General features: G+C 45.2%; 1 protein-coding gene across 1 annotated transcript in view; it reads left to right on the top strand.

Annotated features, from left to right (window-relative positions):
- The window catches only part of MDGA1 (MAM domain containing glycosylphosphatidylinositol anchor 1), a 95,934-nt gene extending 85,882 nt beyond the window's left edge, over positions 1–10,052 (top strand). The window contains exons 14-17 of the mRNA XM_043999325.1: positions 497–631; positions 6,944–7,074; positions 7,511–7,619; positions 8,511–10,052. Coding sequence (XP_043855260.1) covers positions 497–631; positions 6,944–7,074; positions 7,511–7,619; positions 8,511–8,602 — 467 coding nt within the window. The 3' untranslated portion in view covers positions 8,603–10,052. The remainder of the gene's footprint in view (positions 1–496; positions 632–6,943; positions 7,075–7,510; positions 7,620–8,510) is intronic.
- The last annotated feature ends 9,549 nt before the right edge of the window (positions 10,053–19,601 follow it).

Here is a 19,601-nt window from a genome sequence, read left to right as displayed (position 1 = left end):
GAGGGTGGAAGTAGGGACAGGGAAGTAGGAGAATATAGGATCATAGAGTTGGAAGGGATCTCAGATGCCATATAGTCCAACCTCCCTATTATACAACTAAGGAAACTGGAGGCCCGGCAAGGTTAAATGACTTGCCAAGGTCACACAGGTAGCAAATGTCAGAGGAAGATTTGAAGCCAGGTTCTCTGACTCCACAGAAAGCTCTCTTTCCACCGCACCATGCTGTCCTGGTGTTGCTAGGAAGAAGGGAGAACAAGCCTGGAGAGAGGAGGCACTTGTTCAGCCTTCAGGGAGCTCTCCAGCTGATGCTGAGGCATAGTCTTTGGGTGGATGTAGTCTGAGAAGGCTTCTTGGAGAAGGAGAATTTTAAGCAGATTTTGGTATAAGGGGAAGAGAAAGTAGAAAGCATATCTCAGATTGGGGGAGAGGAAGTGATCCTTGGGAAAATTCCCAAGGACTTTGAGGTGATGCTGAGCAATATCTTCTCTCTTTCAAGGTTATTACATGTTTATTGAGACATCCAGACCCCGGGAGTTGGGGGACCGGGCAAGGCTTGTGAGCCCCCTGTATAACATCAGTGCTAAGCTCTATTGTGTCTCCTTCTTCTACCACATGTATGGGAAGCACATTGGTGAGTCTGGGACAGGAGCTGGAGGAGGGAGGGGTATTCTTGTTTCCATTTGTAATGGCTTCAGGACTGTAAAGAGAAAGTAGCCACATGACCTTCCCATGGAGGACTAGGAGCTATCTTGAGTGAGGGGTGGGGGCTCCTGTTCAACACCTGGTTGAGAGGAGAGAACAAAGGACATAGGACTATGCAGGAGAAGATGACGTCAAAGTTGTAATATCATAGCCAGGATCATCACTAGAGCTGGAGGAAGCCTCAGAGGTCTTCTAAATGCAGAATCATAGAGCTAGAAATGGAAGGGATCTGAGAGGCCACCTAGTCCAACCCTCTAATGTTACAGAGGAGGAAAGCAAGGCTGGGGCGGGGGAAGGTGGTTAAGTGACTTGCCCAAGTTCACTCAGCTAGTAAGCAACAGAGTCAGGATTTGTCTAGAGCTGTATTTGTGAGTCACCAGTTTAAAAATTAGCAAAGTTTTGAGCAGCTAGGTGGCGCAGTGGATAAAGCGCCGGTCCTGGATTCAGGAGTACCTGAGTTCAAATCTGGCCTCAGACACTTGACACTTACTAGCTGTGTGACCCTGGGCAAGTCACTTAACCCTCATTGCCCTGCAAAACCCAAAAAACCAAAATTGGCAAAGTTTTACAAAATCCACAAAACTACTTACCAAAGGTCCTTATTTTTTTTTTTTAGAACCTATGATAATAGCTAGCATTTACATAGTGGTTTAAGGTCTGAAAAAACACTTTACAAATATATCATTTGATTTTCACAACAGTTCTGGAAAATAGATGATATTATCCCCTATTTTACAGATGGGGAAACTGAGACAGGCAGAAGCTAAATGACTTTCCCAGAGTCATAAAGGTAGTAATTTTATGAGGCTGGATTTGAACTCAGTTCTTGACTCCAGGTCCAGTGCTCTACCCATTGAGCTTTTGTAGTTGTCTTTTAAACTTTAAAAATTGGTTCGGTCTTTCTTTTTCTTTCTTGCCTTTTCTTTACTTTCTTTCTTTTTTCCTTCTTTCCTTCCTATCTTTCTTTCTTTCTTTCTTTCATCCTCTTCTTTTTACCCTGGGATCCAGGATATGGAAGAAAAATTAATGCAGAACATTTATATATTGTATTTACCTGCTGAATCAATAGCTTCATAGGGAAATTATAATTAAAATGCGGATAGTGCTTTACATACACTATTTCATTTGAGCACAGCTAATGCCAGAGAAGGGATTTGATCACAGGACTCCAACTCCAGATCCAGTATTCACTATGTCATAGTCCTCCTTTGGATTATAGACAAAAGTATTTTGAAGCTTCTAGGGACATTTGACATTATCTAGTACAAAACTCTCATTTATCAAAGGAAACTGAGGGGTAGATTTAGGGGAAATGACTTGTTCAATGTCACACAGTAAGTAGCAGAGCCAGTATCTGGGTGAGAAAATACTGATCTAAAGATTTGCAGGATGAAGTTAGAGATAGCATCAATGGCCATAGAGTGACAGGAGATGAATGAATGAATTTTTAAAGCATTTATTAAATGCTTACTATATGCCAAGCCTCGTACTAAATTCTGAGAATATGAATAGGAAAAAAAGTCCCTGCTTTCATGAAGCTTATACCCTAACTCAGGGTTTCTTCAACTTTTTCCACTTGTGACCCCTCTTCACCTAAGAAATTCTTACACAACCCCAGATATACAGGGGTATACATACAAAATAAGTATACATAACACTTTACTGTTGCCAAATTTTTCACGACCCCCACAATTCAGCCCCACTTGGAGTCATGACTAAGAAGCTTTGCTCTAACTGGAGAAGACAATGTAGTTAATGCACAGGGTGGACGAAAAGACCCAGAAATTCTAAGGGTGCAGCTACAGGGTAGATGGAAAGTCCCTGGAGTCCTTAGAATGCATCTGCTCCACAGGGATGGAGAACACCACCATTGGGAAATGGGAAGGGAGTCTAAGGAGCAGGGAGGAGAAGGGATTCTGGATTCCCTCTGGTAGAGGTGAAGATAAGGGTTCAGTATCTATCCAAGAGAGAAAAGAGAAGGAAGCATTGGCAGGAAGGTTGAGGAAGATACCCACACTCTCCAATACTTGACCCTGGGGACATGGGTTAGAGACAGAATCATGGGGTCAACAACCCAGGTTGGAAATTCTATTGTTATTTAGGGGAACAGAGACTAACTTCCCAACCTGGAACCAGGGAAGTGAGGGCTGAGTTTGGGCTACAGGGAAAGTAATGAAGGGGAGATATCCATGTGTATGTATGTGTGTGTATACACATGCCTACATACACATATATTTTACTTAATGGATATATGAGAGGGGAAACTGTAATTTGGCATTGTCTCTTATGGGCAAGAGGAACCCTCTCAAGGGGCTAGAACAGGACAAATCCCTAAAGTTATAGGTGCATCACTAGAAGGGTGTTCCTCTTCCCTTGGCTCCCAAATATAAGATTTGGGACTAGAAGAAAGGGACCCCAAAGCTTATCATCCAAACTTTTCATTTTCACAGATGAGAAACTGAGGCCCAGAGAAGTTAAGAATTTTTCCCAAGGTCACACAGAAGAGATAGCGGAGTGAGGATTTCAACAAGTAATAGAGATGAGATTTGAACCTAGCACCCAAGCACCCAATTCCAAACCCCATGTTCTTTTTCTTTATACCATGGTATCCCCACTCCTTGCAATGTTATCCTTTGTGGTCACCAATCTGGAGCAAGGCAAGGCATCTTCTCCCTCCATGAAGCCTCTATTCTGCGGAGCTCTTACCCTGCCCTCAATCTCTGTGGAGCTCTTTATTTTCCAAGTCCCCGGCTATTTCTCCTGTCCCCTTAAGTCTGCCATCCACTCATGCCCTATCCGGCCTGGCAGCTTCAGGGCACCAGCTGTCTTTGGTCTTTGTGTGTCTTTCTACTGCTAACGCCCCCCCCCTCCCCACCCCAGCCAGATTAAAGCCAACTGCTTTCATCCCCAGGCAGGTAACATTTGGCGGCCCACTCCCCCTGAGGGGGCCTATCTGGCATCCCAGCTGGTGCGGCTTTGTCTGTGGGCAGCGCCATGTAAATGCCAGCCCCAGTGCTCGGGCACCAGAGCCAGCCCCTCTCCGATAGATGATTGATTTCCCATCCCTCAGCGCCAGCTCTTTCTGCTTCAGTCTTAGATGGTAGGAGGGGGAGCTGGGGAGTGGAAAAAGCTCATGGGGGAACAATACAAAGGAGGGCTGATGCTAAAAAGGTTGGGGAGAGACACCAGTTGGATGCTGGTCCTGCCTCGGACCTCTTCCTTGTACCACTGGTAGACAGAGCCAGGTCAGGGGTCGATCCCTCTATCCCTACCCCAGCAGTTCAGCAACTTGGGTCTGAGGGTTCAGCTCTCTGAACTAGCCTGGAAGAGAGGAAACAGGGAGGTTTCCTTACCCTTCCAGTGAGTCCTGGGCTCTGTTATCCTCAGGCATGGCTTCCCTGCCATCTGGAAGTGGGGAGTGGTCAGAATCCTGGACTTGGGGGTTCTAAGAAACACTGGATTCAATTCCTGGCTCCACTGTGAACTTGATGTGTGACTTATGACATGTCGCTTCTTCTTTTCTGGGACTCAGTTTTCCCATCAGTCAATTGTAAATTTGGACTACCTAATTTTTGAGGTCTCTTATGACTTTTTATAACATCCTGTGATTCCAAGGAGAAAAGGACAGAAAAGGGAGATCTGACAATCAAGGAGAACATGATAAGGGACAACCATGATAAGGGACACTCACTTTTCACTGACACCAAGGGGCAGAGTCCTTGAAAGCTGGGCTGGGAGCTTTCTTGCCCAAACCCAGGTGTCTCCCAACTCCTATTCTGGTGTTTTCTTTCTACTATTTCTATAGCATCCCAAAAAGCAATTTCCTCCCACAATTCTGTGAGGTCCATAGAGCAAGCGCTATTACTCTGCCCCCTGATTTTACAGACCAGGAAGCTGACAGACTAAGAGACTTATCAATGGTTCCCTAGCCTAGAGGAAGTCAGACACAGTGCATCTGCCATCAGATGTTTTGGACTGGAATTCCAGCTTTGCTGTACTTCCTACCTGTGTGGCCTCAGGCAAATCACTCATCTAGTAAATGAGAGGATTGAGCTAGATGATTTCTGAGGTCCCCTCATCTCTAAAGCTGTGTTCCTCAACCCACTGCTTTTTCCGTTACCCCACACAACTTCCCTTTGTAGACAAGGTTGGAATTTTTCCCAAGGAACTTTTGCTAAGCTATTAAAGGATAGATTGGCATTAGCAGATAGAGAGCTTGCAGCAGCAGAGTCAGCCAGCTGACTTCAGGTGCATACTGCCTGTGTGACCCTGGGCAAGTAACTTAACTCCTAAGTGTCCTAGGCTACTCTCTCTAAGACTATAAATTAGAGAACAAATATCCATCTATGTTCTTCTTTTTTTTTTCTTTTTTTTTCTTTTGCAGGGCAATGAGGGTTAAGTGACTTGCCCAGGGTCACACAGCTAGTAAGTGTCAAGTGTCTGAGGCTGGATTTGAACTCAGGTACTCCTGAATCCAGGGCCGGTGCTTTATCCACTGCGCCACCTAGCCGCCCCCATCCATCTATGTTAATAGTGGGAGTTTGCTATGACAATGAACTCTCCAGGTTTAATTTGACTGTGTAACCTAGCTGCTTTGTTTCCTCATCTGTAAAGGAGATTAAATGGTTTCTGGGCTCCTAGTGCTGAGATGGTAGGTGGCACAGTGAATAGAGCCTGGAGTTAGCCAGACCCCAGTTCAAATATGGTCTCAGGGGGAAAAAAAAAACCCATAAAAATATGGTCTCGGACACTTTCTGTGTGAACCTGGTCAAGTCATTGAACTGTCTCAATTTCCTCAACTATAAAATAGAGATAATGGTATCACCTCAGGGCAGCTGGGTGGCGCAATGGATAAAGCATCGGCCCTGGATTCAGGAGGACCTGAGTTCAAATCCAACCTCGGACACTTGACACTTACTAGCTGTGTGACCCTGGGCAAGTCACTTAACCCTTATTGCCCCGCAAAAAAAAGAAAAAAAAAGATAATGATGTCACCTCCCTCAAAGACTTGTAAGGATGGAATGAGATAATATTTGTAAAAAGATCTTCGTTAACATAGTGCTTGGCTTAATAAATGCTTGTTTCTTTCCTAAAGGAGAAAAAGAAAATACACATAACTTCAAATAGTGCAAATTTGAATACACATAACCCCTTCAAGGGATTCATTAATCTCAGTAACTGGGACCTAGCTATATAGAAGCAATCAGGTTTAGAGGACAGACTCCTTAACCTTAAGCCACAGATTGATTTTAAGTGCACATAAATTGAGGGGGGTGGGGGGAGGCACAATCCTCTTCCTTAACTAAATTTTGTTTAGGGAACTTCACCTCTTATGCCCTTTTCATTTGTGAATCATTTCCTTATGCTTCCCTTTCCTTTGGCCTTTTCCTACCTGAGGTCGAAATAAAATTCGTATTTTAATCTATTGGATTAGGTGGAGAAGACCTGGGTTTGAATCCTCCTAATAATGAGAGTTAGTTTACAAACATTATCTCATTTTATTCTTACAACAACCCAGAGAGGTAGGTGCTGTTAGTATTCCCACTCTACAGATGAGGAAATTGAGACAGATAGAAGGTAAGTTACTTAGCTAATGTCACAAAGATAGTGTCTGAGGCTGAACTTACATTCAGGTGCTCCTGACCCCACCCCCTGCGTCTTAGCCACTTTGCCACCTCAGCTATAACTTACTTATCTATAAAATGATGGGGCAGAAATAGGATTAATGTTATTATGTGTATATATATGTGTGTGTATATATCTATATCTATATGTATATGTATAGAGATATATAGATATAACCTATATCAGATTACCTGCTGTCTAGGGGAGGGGGGAGGGAGGGGAGGGAGGGAGAAAAATCTGAAATTGTAAAGCATGTATAAACAAAAGTTGAGAACTATCTTTACATGTAACGGAAAAAATAAAATATCTCATTAATAAAAAAAATACATTAACAGCGAAAAAAAAATAAAAAATAAATAAAATGATGGGGTTTGACTTGATGAACTCTGAGGTCCTTTCCAGCTCTCAATCTATGATCCTATTCTTCCCCACATCTTCTCTGCTCTGCCTGTACCTTCTCTCTTGGGTCAGTATGTGGATATAGGGTATTCCCACTCCTTCCATCTACCAGGGTGGGAGGAGGAGGAGGAAAAGGGGTATGAATATGGACCTACCCTTTCCCCTAAAGATAGTCCCCCAGTGACCATCCCAACTTGCCCTCCCACCCTTCAACTAGGTTCCCTCAATCTTCTGGTGCGATCCCGGAACAAGGGGGCCCTGGAGACCCACGCATGGTCCCTGAGTGGTAATAGGGGTAACTCCTGGCAGCAGGCGCATGTGCCCATCAACCCCAGTGGGCCTTTCCAGGTGAGTAAGGGGTGGTTTTTCTGCATGACTTCTGGGGGCTCTCAACAGTGTATCATTTATTCACTCCCGTAGTCATTATTTATTAAGACCCTGTACCAGGATGATACTGTCCTGGTTCACCCTCCCTCCTCATATCTAGGCATGGGCATTCTCCCCAGACCACTAGTTGCCAGGACAAAGGTACAGGGAGGAACCATGACCCAAGGCAGGGGACTGGCTGAAAAGACTTGAAGTATTTCCATATAGGAGGAATCCCTCCTCTCTGTGACTGCTTATTATTTTATTGGGTTTCTTCTGAAAACAATGGAGGAAAAAGCTGTTGCTGAAAGGGGCACTGGGGAAGTGAGGGGGCTTTGATGGAAAACTAACCTCTGCTCTGATAGTATCTTCCTCAACCTCCTCTTCTCTTTTTTCCTCTGATCCCATTTCCCACCAGATCATCTTTGAGGGGGTTCGAGGCTCAGGTTATTTGGGAGACATTGCCATTGATGACGTCAGCCTGAAGAAGGGGGAGTGTCCTAGGAAGCAAGTGGATCCCAACAAAGGTTTGGGGCTCGGAGGGGGAGGAGAATTAAGGGGGAAGGTTATGAAAGTATGGTGGGTTTGTGTTCAGTTATATGAATCAGTCAACTCAGTTTTTATTAGATGGAAAGGAAGAGAGAGAAAGGAAGGAAGGAAGGAAGGAAGGAAGGAAGGAAGGAAGGAAGGAAGGAAGGAAGAGAGAGAGAGAGAGAGAAAGAAAGAAAGAAAGAAAGAAAGAAAGAAAGAAAGAAAGAAAGAAAGAAAGAAAGAAAGAGTTATTAAATGCTTACTATGGGCCAGCCACAGTGCTAAACTCTGGGAATACTCAAACAAGTAAACAAGTCAGTACCTGCCTTCAAGGAGTTTTCATTCAAATAGAACACCCTGTGAAGGGAAGCTGGAAAGAGGGGAAGGGGCAGGGTCCCAGGGTTGTAAATCAGCCATTGAAGAGAAGTCTAGAGAGTTGGTCCAGGTATGAGGGCTGTGAATGAGAGCGGAAATCCTCTTGGAAATGGTGATCCTAGAGAGAGTCTCTAAACATGAGGGTAGGGCTGCTCAGAACAGAAATTTCTCCAGGGTGGCTATTAAACAACGACCGTATGCCCTAATCTGGGCTCAGTGGCAGAGAAAGAGGAATGAATCACTCAGTTCCTGTCCCTATGCACAGTCTAGCTTTATATGAGTATAATTATGTGCATGAGTATGTGTGAGTGTGTGTGGGTTTGTCTGAGTTTGTCTGTGTGAAGAAAGCAGCGGGTCTCGTTCAGAGCCACTAGAGAGAAGGAAGGATCAGGAACTGGGGAGAGGGGCCAGGGACCCAGGCAGATGCTTAGGCCACCTTAGCATGATGCTCTCTAAACAAACACATCTCTTACCAATACTCATCATGTGTCTCCTTTCTCTCTCCCTTACAGTGGTGGTGATGCCTGGCAGTGGTGCCCCCTGCCCACCTGGCCCCTTGCTCTTTGGGCCCCTCGCTGTCTTCCTCTTGGCAATGCTGAGATGATGAGCGCTGTCCAACCCTCTCCTACACCCCTCCCCAGCCCCCCCGGCACACCAAAGTGTCTACATCGTACCAAAGACTGACCCCCCTACAGCCGGGGTGTCCCGGGGGACAGGGCCATAGTGCCATCGAGGGGGGCTTGTGGTGGTCGAACAAAGGAGGAGAGTGTGGGTGAGGCCCATCTCCTGAGATTCTGGAGACACTCTTTTGACGCACACGTGCGTAAACACACACATACACACACACTTACACACATTATATATATATATATATACACATATATATTAAAGCACAAGTTTCTATCCGAGCTACCAGAACTTTCTTTAACATGGAAACAGGGGACTTGCCCTCTTGTCGTTGGTTGGCACAGCACTGATCCCTGCCTGCCCACACAGCCGCCCCCAGGGACTTTGGTGGCAGGACAGCTGGGCCATGTTCCCCAGCGGCCTTTTACAGTATTCTCTTCCTTCTTTTCTCTTCCCATTGCCCTGTGTGTCTCCCTGCTCTCCTCCTGCTACCTACAGCTCTCCCTAAAGGTTAAACAGCAGTTTGGCAGTACCAGGTATGGCACGGAAGCAATTGCCTAACCTGGATAGAAGCAAGTACCTGGGCCCTGCCTGGGTGTGCCTCAATTTCTCCTTTCCCATGCCCTTGGGCAAGAGAGGGTTCAACTGTATTTGCTTTATCTGGGGGGCCTGGTTCCAACAACTCTCCATTTTCAAGGGTTATGAGAGTATGCTGGGAAGGGAGGGCTGGAATGTAGAAATCCACAAAGAACCCCAAGTCCCTCGTTTCAGCCCGGGGCTCTCTGGCCTTTTCCCTAGAGGTACTCAACAAGGGCTGGACTCTCCCCTTTTCTCTTTCTGTCCCAGACCTGAATAATCCACAGAATGCCTTGGTAGTCACCCACTTAATGGAGTTCGTTGTAGCAAGCCCTCACCTTGACACCGACCAGAAGAAGCTGCCTTTTCTTGCCCTTCCCCTTAAACACACCTATACATGGTACCCCAGATTAGCCTCCATTGGACCTTGGTGGAATCTAAGAGAGGGCTAAAAAAGGGATGGGAGTGGGGAGGGGGAGGTAACAAAGTAACAAGTTACTTTGAACCCATCTTCTTTAGGCTGGACACTAAGAGATGGGGAAATACAGTTGTGTTTAAGACCCCGCCCCATTTCTTACTGGCCCGAAATACTACATGGGAGGGGTGCTTTGTATATGTAGGAGGGATCCTGCTCTACCTCCCTCCCCCTCCAGTTCCTATAATTCCCAGCTTCGTTACTTGGCAAAGTAATATCTATTGTGGTTCCAATAGCCTGCCCCCACCTCTCCCAGTCTCTGCTTGATCCATCCAAAACAGACCTCACCCCCCCCCACACACACACACAAATTCCCACCCCAGATTTGTCCTGGTGCAGGGATTGGTTCGTGGCTTCTTTTCATGGTCAGTGACAGTGGCGGGGGGTGGGGGGGGTGGGGGGGTGGAGTGGGGGAAAGATGGGGGGGGTAGACTTTCAACCTTGGATTGTGCTCAAGTTTGTGGGGACTTTTCCCTTAGAGTCCTTTCCCTGGGACCTGGGACCTGGGAAAAGGAGAAGTGGGACCTGCAGGTCAGGAACCAAATGCTTTCCAACCCAATCCTCCTTTTCCTCTCCTCCAACACCCTCTGGGGGCAGAGAGAGGGGAAGTTTTAACCACACGCCATCTTTGTGGACTTATGAGTAAGTGGGACTGGGTGTGCATGCTTGTGCACACAGGTGAACATATGTATGTATCTATCTCTGTGTGTGACTCAGCATGCATCTGTCTCTCTGTATGTTTGTGGCTATACTATATATATGTATCCCTAGCTGACCTTACAGACTAGTGGGGTCCTGGTATGACCTGAGGGGTGTTGGGCAGGCCCCAATATCCCAACATATCTACCCACATTGGTAGTCTGAAATTCTATCCCGAGGGATTCATTCCCGATGGCTTCTAAGTCACATGACTTGGGTTCACATTCTGGCTCTGGCTCTTAATACCCGGATGTCCTTAAGCAAATTACTTAACCTCCCTGAGTCTCAGTTTCCTCATTTGAAAAATGAGGCAGTTGGACTTTATGACTACTGAGGTCTCTCCCTGTTCTAGATTTATGATTCTATTAAAAGTAAAATACCTGGGAGATGTCACACCCCCAAACCCACTTAACACCTTAGTTATTAACCAACTTATTGCTGTCAGCTAACCTTGGTTATCAGCTAAATTCCTTAGTTATCAGCTAATGGATTACTAACCCTGAAGTTCCTCAGTTATCAGCTAACTTTAGTTTATCTGCTAACATTACTTATCGGCAAATCTCAGTTTTCAGCTAATTGGTTATTAGCTAATCACCTTATTTATCAGCTAACTACCAGAGCCGTCAGCTGACACCTTACTTATCAGCTAATACTTTGCTTATCAGCTAACGACTTGGTTATCAGAGAAATTCTCTTCAATTACCATCTCACACCTTTCCTCCGACAAAAGCCTTGGACAAAGATACACAAGATAGGTGGTCCGCCTTAGGCAGCAGTGAGGGCCAGGACCAGGATGGGGCCAGATGGGCTGAAATGGGAGACAGGAACAAACAAACCATCTAGGGTTGGTCCTATCACATCATCATCAGCTTATTTCTTTAGCAGCTGATTGGTGACTAGTGCTTTCTTCTCAGAACCTTTTCCAATCCCTTTGTTCTAAAAGAACTCCTTTCTTTGCTCTCTGCTGCTCCAGCGATGTTCCTAGAAATCGACTCACCCTTTTCTGCCCTGTGCTGCTGTCTAAGTGTTCTGTCACACCATCTGCTCTGCAGGGACACAATCTGGGTCTCTCTCTCTCTCTCTCTCTCTCTCTCTCTCTCTCTCTCTCTCTCTCTGTCTCTGTCTCTGTCTCTGCCTCTGTCTCTTCCCCTTCCCCTTCACTGAGGCCAGGCATATGACAGATTGAGAATCCTGATTGAATAAATACCTCTTGACACCCTTATGTTTGCCCCCAAACTGTGCTAGACCCTTGGAGAAAACAGAGACAGACCCTGCGGCCCTCCAGGAACTTAGAATGTAATTGAAAGAAATAAACACATATGCAAAAGGATGAATTCCACAGGGCATGCTTTGGAGTTCAGGGAAGAGAGAGGGATTCCTGGGGGTTGGTGAGGTTAATGAAGATGTTGGGGAGGAAATGAATGTAAGAGAATAGACTTCAGAATCTGTGTGTGTCTATATGTGTGACATCTTTGTGTGTACATGTGTGTATTCATGTGCCTGTGTGTTGTGAGTATGCATCCAAACTAATGTTGCCATGGCTGGACCCAAGGCAGTCCCTTTCTCCAGGCTGGCAGGACCTGGTACTTTTTGTGGCCTTAAAATGGGGATTATTCCAGGTCAGATTCCAGGGGTATATTACCCCAAACTCTTCCCCCTCCAATGGCTGGGCAGCTGGGAGAAGCATGGCAGGGGGAGGGTGTCCCAGGATTTAGGAGCTACTATCGTCCCACCAGAGAAAAGGCTAAAGCTTGGGTCTGAAAACCTATGCCCCCTGCTTGGGTATCGAGGAGACGACCCATCTCTGTTCTCCAGCCCTATTGCACTGTGGGGAACCTCAGGACGCATACAACCTTAGAAAGTAAAAACTGGAAGGGACCTTAGAGCTCACCAAGTCCAACCTCTGATGTTATAGGTGAGAAAAGTGAGGATGTAAGGGTGGGAGAGATGATTTGCTCAGGTTACACAATGAGTTAATGATAGTACCAGGATTCAAAATCTTTTCCTCTAGCTCAGCATGAAGCCCCTGGGGGCCCTGTCTAGGCTGCTGGGGCCAGTGATCTCTGTTCAGTTATTTCCTCCCAGTGCTGGTGGACTCTGGTGGTAGTGAATGTCAGGGGCTGCTGCTTTCCTTTCACCCCACTGTCATTCAATTTAGCCCTTCTTACTCCCAGTACCTCCTATTCCTAGCCCATCTCCCAGCTACTAGGGTTCACTGGAACAGGTATAAAGAAAGAGCCTTCCCCTGAGATACCCAATACTACAGGGATATGACCTGGATTTAGTGGCTGTCCAGTCTCCACCTGTATCTGTTAGACCCCTCTGGTCCAGGGCCCCTGGCCCTCCCTCCCATTGGTCCCCAGATAGCAGAAATACTGTTTTCCACTCTCCCTCATTTCTTCTCCCCTATTATTACTGGAGTTTAAGTTGGGCTGGGGGTTGCAGGTCAGCCCTTCCCCATCCTATACCCTATCTTTTTTCCTTTTTGAATCAGGGTCTCTAGTGGGGAGTCATGTCTGTGTTGCCAGGGGTTGGAGTGTGCCTGGGTAAATCTCCTCTCCTGGGCTATAGGTGATGTGTATGTTAGGTGTAGGTTGTAAGGGAGGTGCACTGTGGTCAGCTGAGAGGTAAATCTTATGGGGGGGGGTCCTAGAGGGGACTAGGTAGGAGTGTTGAGGTTGGCCTGAAGTTCAGCATGTTGGAGGAAGGAGAGGAATCTCTGAGTCCAGAGGACTTGGCAGGGCTGCCCCCTCCCCAGCTCTCGGGATTAGGAGGGTTTGGTCTGGGTTCTGGGGAAGGAGGTCAGGCAAGGGAGCTGCTTGCTGGGAACCCCTTTCAAGAGATCCTGTCCCTATTGTCCTCCTGCACTAATGCCCTTGGGAACTCTGGGAGAAGTAAAAATTCTTACTATTTCTCCTGCTAGCCAAGCCACGCACGCCCTGGGTCCAATTCTTTTATACCCCTCCTCCTCCACCTAGGAATCTCTAAACATCCATCTCTCCAGAGGCCTTTATCGTTATCCCCCCCCCACCCAAATGATACAATGAAATGGGGTTGGGGAAAGGGGACATGGAGAAAAGGCAATGAAGGAAAGCTGACTCAGAGAGAGCCACTACTTCAGCTAAGACCAGGAGACTTAGGAGAAAAGCCAACAACTCCCACCACAAGCTCCAATGTCTCATTATCTGCCCCACCTTCCCCTCTCAATAGGTACAAAGCACAACAGAATTGGAGCCCCCTTATTAACAGGGTGAAATATGTTGTTGTTTTTTTTAAATAAACCACCCATTTCCCCTTCCCCCTTTGCTCCTCTCCCCATCTCCCACTCCTTTTTACTCCTTTACTCTTTTCCACACCCCTATCTCCCCAGTGTAACCTCTAGAGAATAAAGTTTGTCTCAATCAATAAAGCTGCAGTATTCTAATCTGCCAGGAGTCTGTTTGTCTGTGTTGGGAAGGATGGGTGGGTGCAACCCCTTGTGTGAGGACATGGCATGGGCTGATGGACAGAGATTGCTGCTTTCTCCCTTTACCTCTCCCTGTCTATGATGTTCCACAATAGTCTTATATGGTCTGAGGCTTGGCCGTCTAGAGAGCTGGGCTCCTCCCACACCTGTGTGTCTTCAGAGAGGTTGCTGCCCTCTCTGGATTTTGTTTTTGGTCAAGTGGACAATGGGGAGAATTTACCTTTCCTTATGTCTAGCCTGTCAGGGTCTGAGTGAAGGGAAATCAGTATCGGTGACTTTAGATATCAAGGAAGAAAGTTCACAGGCAGTTTGAATTTGAACAATGACATATGTGGCATTGGGAAAGTTACTCAACTCTTTATGTCTCTGTTTTCTCATCCATAAAGCTGGTTGGACTAGAAATGATCATATATCGTCGTCCAGTTCTATATCCTATGAACCTATGAGTGTTGTTGGTATTTTTAAGGTCAAAGAAGACTCTGGACAAATAAACCCAATAGCTCACAAGTTGGGGTTCATTCTTGGACCTTCACACATCCTAGGAACTTAGAAGGCCAGAACTGGAGGGAACCTTAGAGACACCTGAGAGAAATTCTTATTTCTTTCATATATTAACAAGCAATTATTGAATAAGTATCCCCTTTCACTATTCAGAAATCACCCTCTGTAGGCTATTCAGTCTTTGAAGGGCAGGGTTGATAAAAAGAAGAAATATTGGGGGCAGCTAGGTGGCACAGTGGATAAAGCACCAGCCCTGGATTCAGGAGGACCTGAGTTCAAATCTGGCCTCAGATACTTGACACTAGCTGTGTGACCCTGGACAAGTCATTTAAGCTTCATTGCCTACAAAAAAAAAAAAAAGAAAAAGATGATATCTTGTTTAGACCCCAGCCAAAAGGGAAAACTAGTTCAGGTGAATTGATGGATTCTGGTCCATTGTGTTTTACTCAGACAGGTCTGGGTAAAAGTGGATCCCCCTTTTTGTATAGATTATCCTAAACATGGTGATATGGGTATAGATAAGTCTCTTTGACTAAGAATGAGTGATCAGAGTCATCTTCCCCCAGATCCTCATTAGAATAAAACCACATCTCATTATAATATTTATTCTTCTCATTAATTGTTAACCAATGAGATTTGATTGCCACGCTCAGGAACACCCACTCTTCCAAGGACATATAAGTGTTGAATTGGTTCCATGAGGGGTCTTCAGCATTTGAGAGTACCATTGACCCTTTTCTTAATTATTGCTAGTGTGATTAATAAAACTATTAATTAACCAGAAACTATGTCTCAAATTTTTTATACATCACACAATCAAGTCTTCTTATTTTACTGAAAAGAAAACTCTAGAAAGGGGAAGCTACTTATCTAAGGTCACTCAACAAGTTTGCAACCCCCCCCACTATTTCCCACACAGCTCATGGTCCATTTCCTCACAGACATTACCTTCCCAGTTCAGCCTCTCTGCATGCCCACTTCAGTCTATGTCCCTCAATAGTCATTAATCCTCTCCACTGCTTTTTATATCTGTCTCTTCCCTTCTCCCCTGGGTCTCTCCCCAACAATGTTTATAGGATCATCGATATAGAGCTGGAAGCAATCTTAGAGACCATAAAGTCTAACCTCCTCATTTTACAAAAGAAGGAACTGAGGGTCAAGTAGATTAAGTGATTTTCCCAATGTCATGAAGGTAGTAAGCCTCAGAAGCAAGATTTGAACTCAAGTCCTTTGATTTTCTTTTCAATTCAACATTTATTCAGTTCTTAATTAGACAACATTGTACTGGTTTCCAGGGAAACAAAGATGATAAAAGACCCAGCAGCCAGGAATTGGGTCAACCACCTGTAATACCAGGTTGCCTAAGGAAGGGTAAACTCACCCAAATAGGACAGAGCAGTTCCAATTAGTAGTGAGGATTAGGCCCATGAGTAGCCACTGCACTTCCATTTTTATCAGTCTTAAACTTAGACTCAGTCTTTAAAAAAAGAGAAAAGACATGATACAGTACCTGCCTTTGAGAAGTTTAAATTTAACAAGAATATGACATTAGAAAAGGCAATAGAGCATAGAGCACTGAACATGGAGTAAGGAAAAGCTGGATTCAAATTTTACCTCAGACATTTGCTGTGTGACCCTGCACAAGTCACTCAATCCTGTCTACCTCAGTTTCCTCATCTGAAAAAATGAGCTGGAGAAGGAAATGGCAAACCACTCCAGTATCTTTGAAGATATCATCCCTTCATATTCCACTCACACCAGTACCCTTTGTCTAAATATACTCTATCCAGTTGCTCTAATGATGAGAAAGTTCTTATGAGTTAGAAGTATCATCTCACTCCAGTATCTTTGCCAAGAAAACCCCAAACGGCATCACAAAGAGTTCGACACAAACTCTTGACATGAAGAGTTGGGCACGAGACCCCCCAAACAGCAATAAAACAACCCCTGGAGCAGCAAAACCCACAAAAAGACAGGCTAAGATTATTTTTCCAGCCAAAGACAGATTAGACGGGGTCGTGCTGGGCTGTAAGCAGAGTTGAACCCTGCGATCATGCCGACACAGACCCCCGGCATGCTGCACCAGAGGAACTTACCCCAGAACCTTCAAATCAGCTGCAGCACCAGCATCTTCTGGAACTAAGCTTATGGTCAGGTGAGAGGGCTGAACGGCTGGCCAGGGAAGGTGGGGCAGGAAATATAGGGGTGTCTGCGGGACCTAAGGAGGAATTTGGCTATCCCACCCCAGCAGGGAACAAGGAAGAAATCTTGAGCAGCGAGAGGCCCAGGTAGGGGAGGGGTGCAGGCTCATTGAAGCTCAGAACCACAGCACACAAAATTCTGCTTCCTGGTTAATTAGCAAGTTGGCTTGAGGTTATCTTTGGACCCGAGAACAAGCCAGGTGAGAGAAAAACCTGCCCTCCCTAAAACCGAAACACCTGGGACCCTCTGAAGCTTGGGACAGTGTAGCTTCGAAGTAGGTCCCCCACTGTAAGAGGGAGATAAAAGTCAAGTAAAAAGTAGCAAAATGAGCAAGCAAAGAAAGTTGAGAACTATCAAAAGTTTCTTTAGTGACAAGGAAGATTGAAGTGCACCCTCAGAAGAAGATAACAACCTCAGGGCCCCTACATCCAAAGCTTCCAAGAAAAATAGGTATTGGTCTCAGGCCATGGAGGCACTCAAAAGGGACTTCGAAGAGAAAGTAGGAGAGATAGAAGGAAGATTTAGAGAGGTGGAGGAAAGAATGGAAAGAGAAATGAGAGTGATGCACAAGAGTCATGAGAAAAAAGTCAACAGCTTGAAAAGCCAAATGGAAAAGGAGATAGTAAAGCTCTCAGAAGAGTTGGACATGAACTTGACTTATGGCATTATTTGGAGGTATGTGGACGGATCCTGTGGGCAGCTCCAAAGTTACAGCCTTTCCTCCGACATCTTTGGACATGAACTTGAAAAAACAAATGAACAAAAGTGAGGGAATCTTTGGTTTGAAAACCTTATATTTAACATGCATTTCCATGGCCCTGTAATCTCCTTCAGGCAAGTTACAGAGCTCAATTGTCCCATGCCTTCTCATCCTGTTCTCATCCGTTTTTTTCATAAAACCTCTTGATCTCTTCAGTGCCTAGTGCCTCCCCCTTGAAATTACCTTGTGAAACATATACTGAGCATTATTTTATATATACCTATACATATACTCTCTTCCTCCAATATAGCAAAAGCTTCTCCAGAGCATATGTGTGTGTGTGTGTGTGTGTGTGTGTGTGTGTGTGTGTGTGTGTGTGTGGCAATTGGGGTTAAGTGACTTGCCCAGGGCCACACAGCTAGTAAGTGTCAAGTGTCTGAGAGTGTATTTGAACTCAGGTAGGTCCTCCTGAATCCAGGGCCGGTGCTTTATCCACTGCACCATCTAGCTGCCCCTAGATATATATTTTTATTCTTCTCTCTGAATCTCCAGCACCTGGGACAGTGCCCAGGGATTTTGGGGGAGGGGAGGGATTTTGTTGTTCAGTCATTTCAGTACTGTCCAGCTCTTTGTGACCCCATTTGGGGTTTTCTTGGCAAAGATACTGGAGTGGTTTGCCATTTCCTTCTCTTGCTCATCTTATAGATGAAGAAACTGAGACAAATGGGGTTAAATGACTTGCCTTGGGTCATACAGCTAGTAAATTTCTGAGGCCAGATTTGACTCAGGAAGATGAGTGTTCCTGACTCCAAGCCCAGCACTCTATCCATTGCACCACCTGGCTGCCCCACATAGGGATGGGGCAGTTCATTGGTATAAGGAAGTTCTGGATGAGAAAACTTCCTCTATCAGTGCAGATCAGTACCTCTGCAACTTAAAATGATCATAGCATCATCGATTTAGAGTTGGAAGGAACTTTTGAGTCCAGCCCCCTCATTTTGTAGATAAAGAAATCAAGGGATGAAGAGAAGAGAGATTAAATTATTGTAGAGAAAAGCCCAGAGCTTAGCACTTAGTGGGTGCTTAATAAATGCTTGTTGATTGCTTGATTATTCTTTGCTCTGGCTACATTGGCCAGCTTTCTAATACACTACCAACCTCAATGATGTCTTTTCTACCATTTGGCAGACCATGCACCCTACTTAAGCCCACCATGTATCTTTCTATTGCCCTGTGCATCACCTGACATTCTGAATCTTTTTAGATCATGGTGTTCCATATGCAGATAAGGCAAATTAACATGACTTAATAAGCTGGATTTAGCTTCAAACACTGATCAGGGTCCCTTCCAGGAACTCCTGGTTTCATCCCCTTCACTACAGTCCGTTCCTTCTGTAGCTCCAATTAGGGCCCCTTGTCTCTTCCCTGATACCTTTTCTCTGCTCTCATCCCTAATCCAAAGCTTAACTGCTTCTTTCCACTCCTTTGGTCCATGAAGAAGCTGGGTACTTCTCTGGCTGGATCCCAGGTCTACTTCTCAGTTTCAGTCCAGATCTGCTCTCTTTAAACTCATTTGAATCCTGACAGTGACACCATTGTCTTGCCTCCAATCCTTCTCACAGAATTTCTCTGTAACAAACAGCTCCTTTCCAGAATCCCCAGATCTTGGAGTTAGCTCTCTTGAGTAGTCCCTGTTTCAAAGCCTTCTCAATAGGCCTCATCATGAAGATCCAATATCTTCCTTTTTCTCCCAAATTTTCTTAAGGCAGTATTGCAATGGAAAAAACTCTGCATTTCAAGTCAGAGGAATTCATTCATTCATTCATTCATTCATCCATCTATCCATCCATCCATCCATCCACCTGTCCATCCATACATCCATACATTTCAGAAGCATTTACTAAGTGTTTATTACATATCAGGCACTGTGCTAGATTATTAAGATACAAAAACAAAAATATACAATGATCCTAACCTTCCAAGAGTTTGGGAGAGGGTAAGATAGGGAGGGTGAGGGATTGAAAACGAATTCTACTATATACTACCTACATGACCTTGGGCAAGCAACTTAACTTCCCTGGACCTAAATTTTTCCATCAGTAAAATCAGAGAGTCAGACAGACTAGATGACCTGAAAGGGCCTTCCCAGCTCTCAGTCTGTATTTCTTTGTGCTGAACTAAAAACTCTTAAATTTCCTCTATGTTTCCATTCCCACCTTTACCTCTCTCCTGGGAGGCAGAGAAGGAGCTCTCTTAAGTATACATTGACCTTTTAGAAGTCCTCATTCAACCTCACAAATCGTTCCTAGCGTGGTTTCCTCTCCAGCAGATCAGCATTCTCAGAATCCCGCACAGAC

This window comes from Dromiciops gliroides, chromosome 4 (genome assembly GCF_019393635.1).
Source record: "Dromiciops gliroides isolate mDroGli1 chromosome 4, mDroGli1.pri, whole genome shotgun sequence".
Classification (NCBI taxonomy): domain Eukaryota; kingdom Metazoa; phylum Chordata; class Mammalia; order Microbiotheria; family Microbiotheriidae; genus Dromiciops; species Dromiciops gliroides.
The sequence above is the reverse complement of the archived record's forward strand: the minus strand, read 5'-3'. Positions and strand labels throughout refer to the sequence as shown.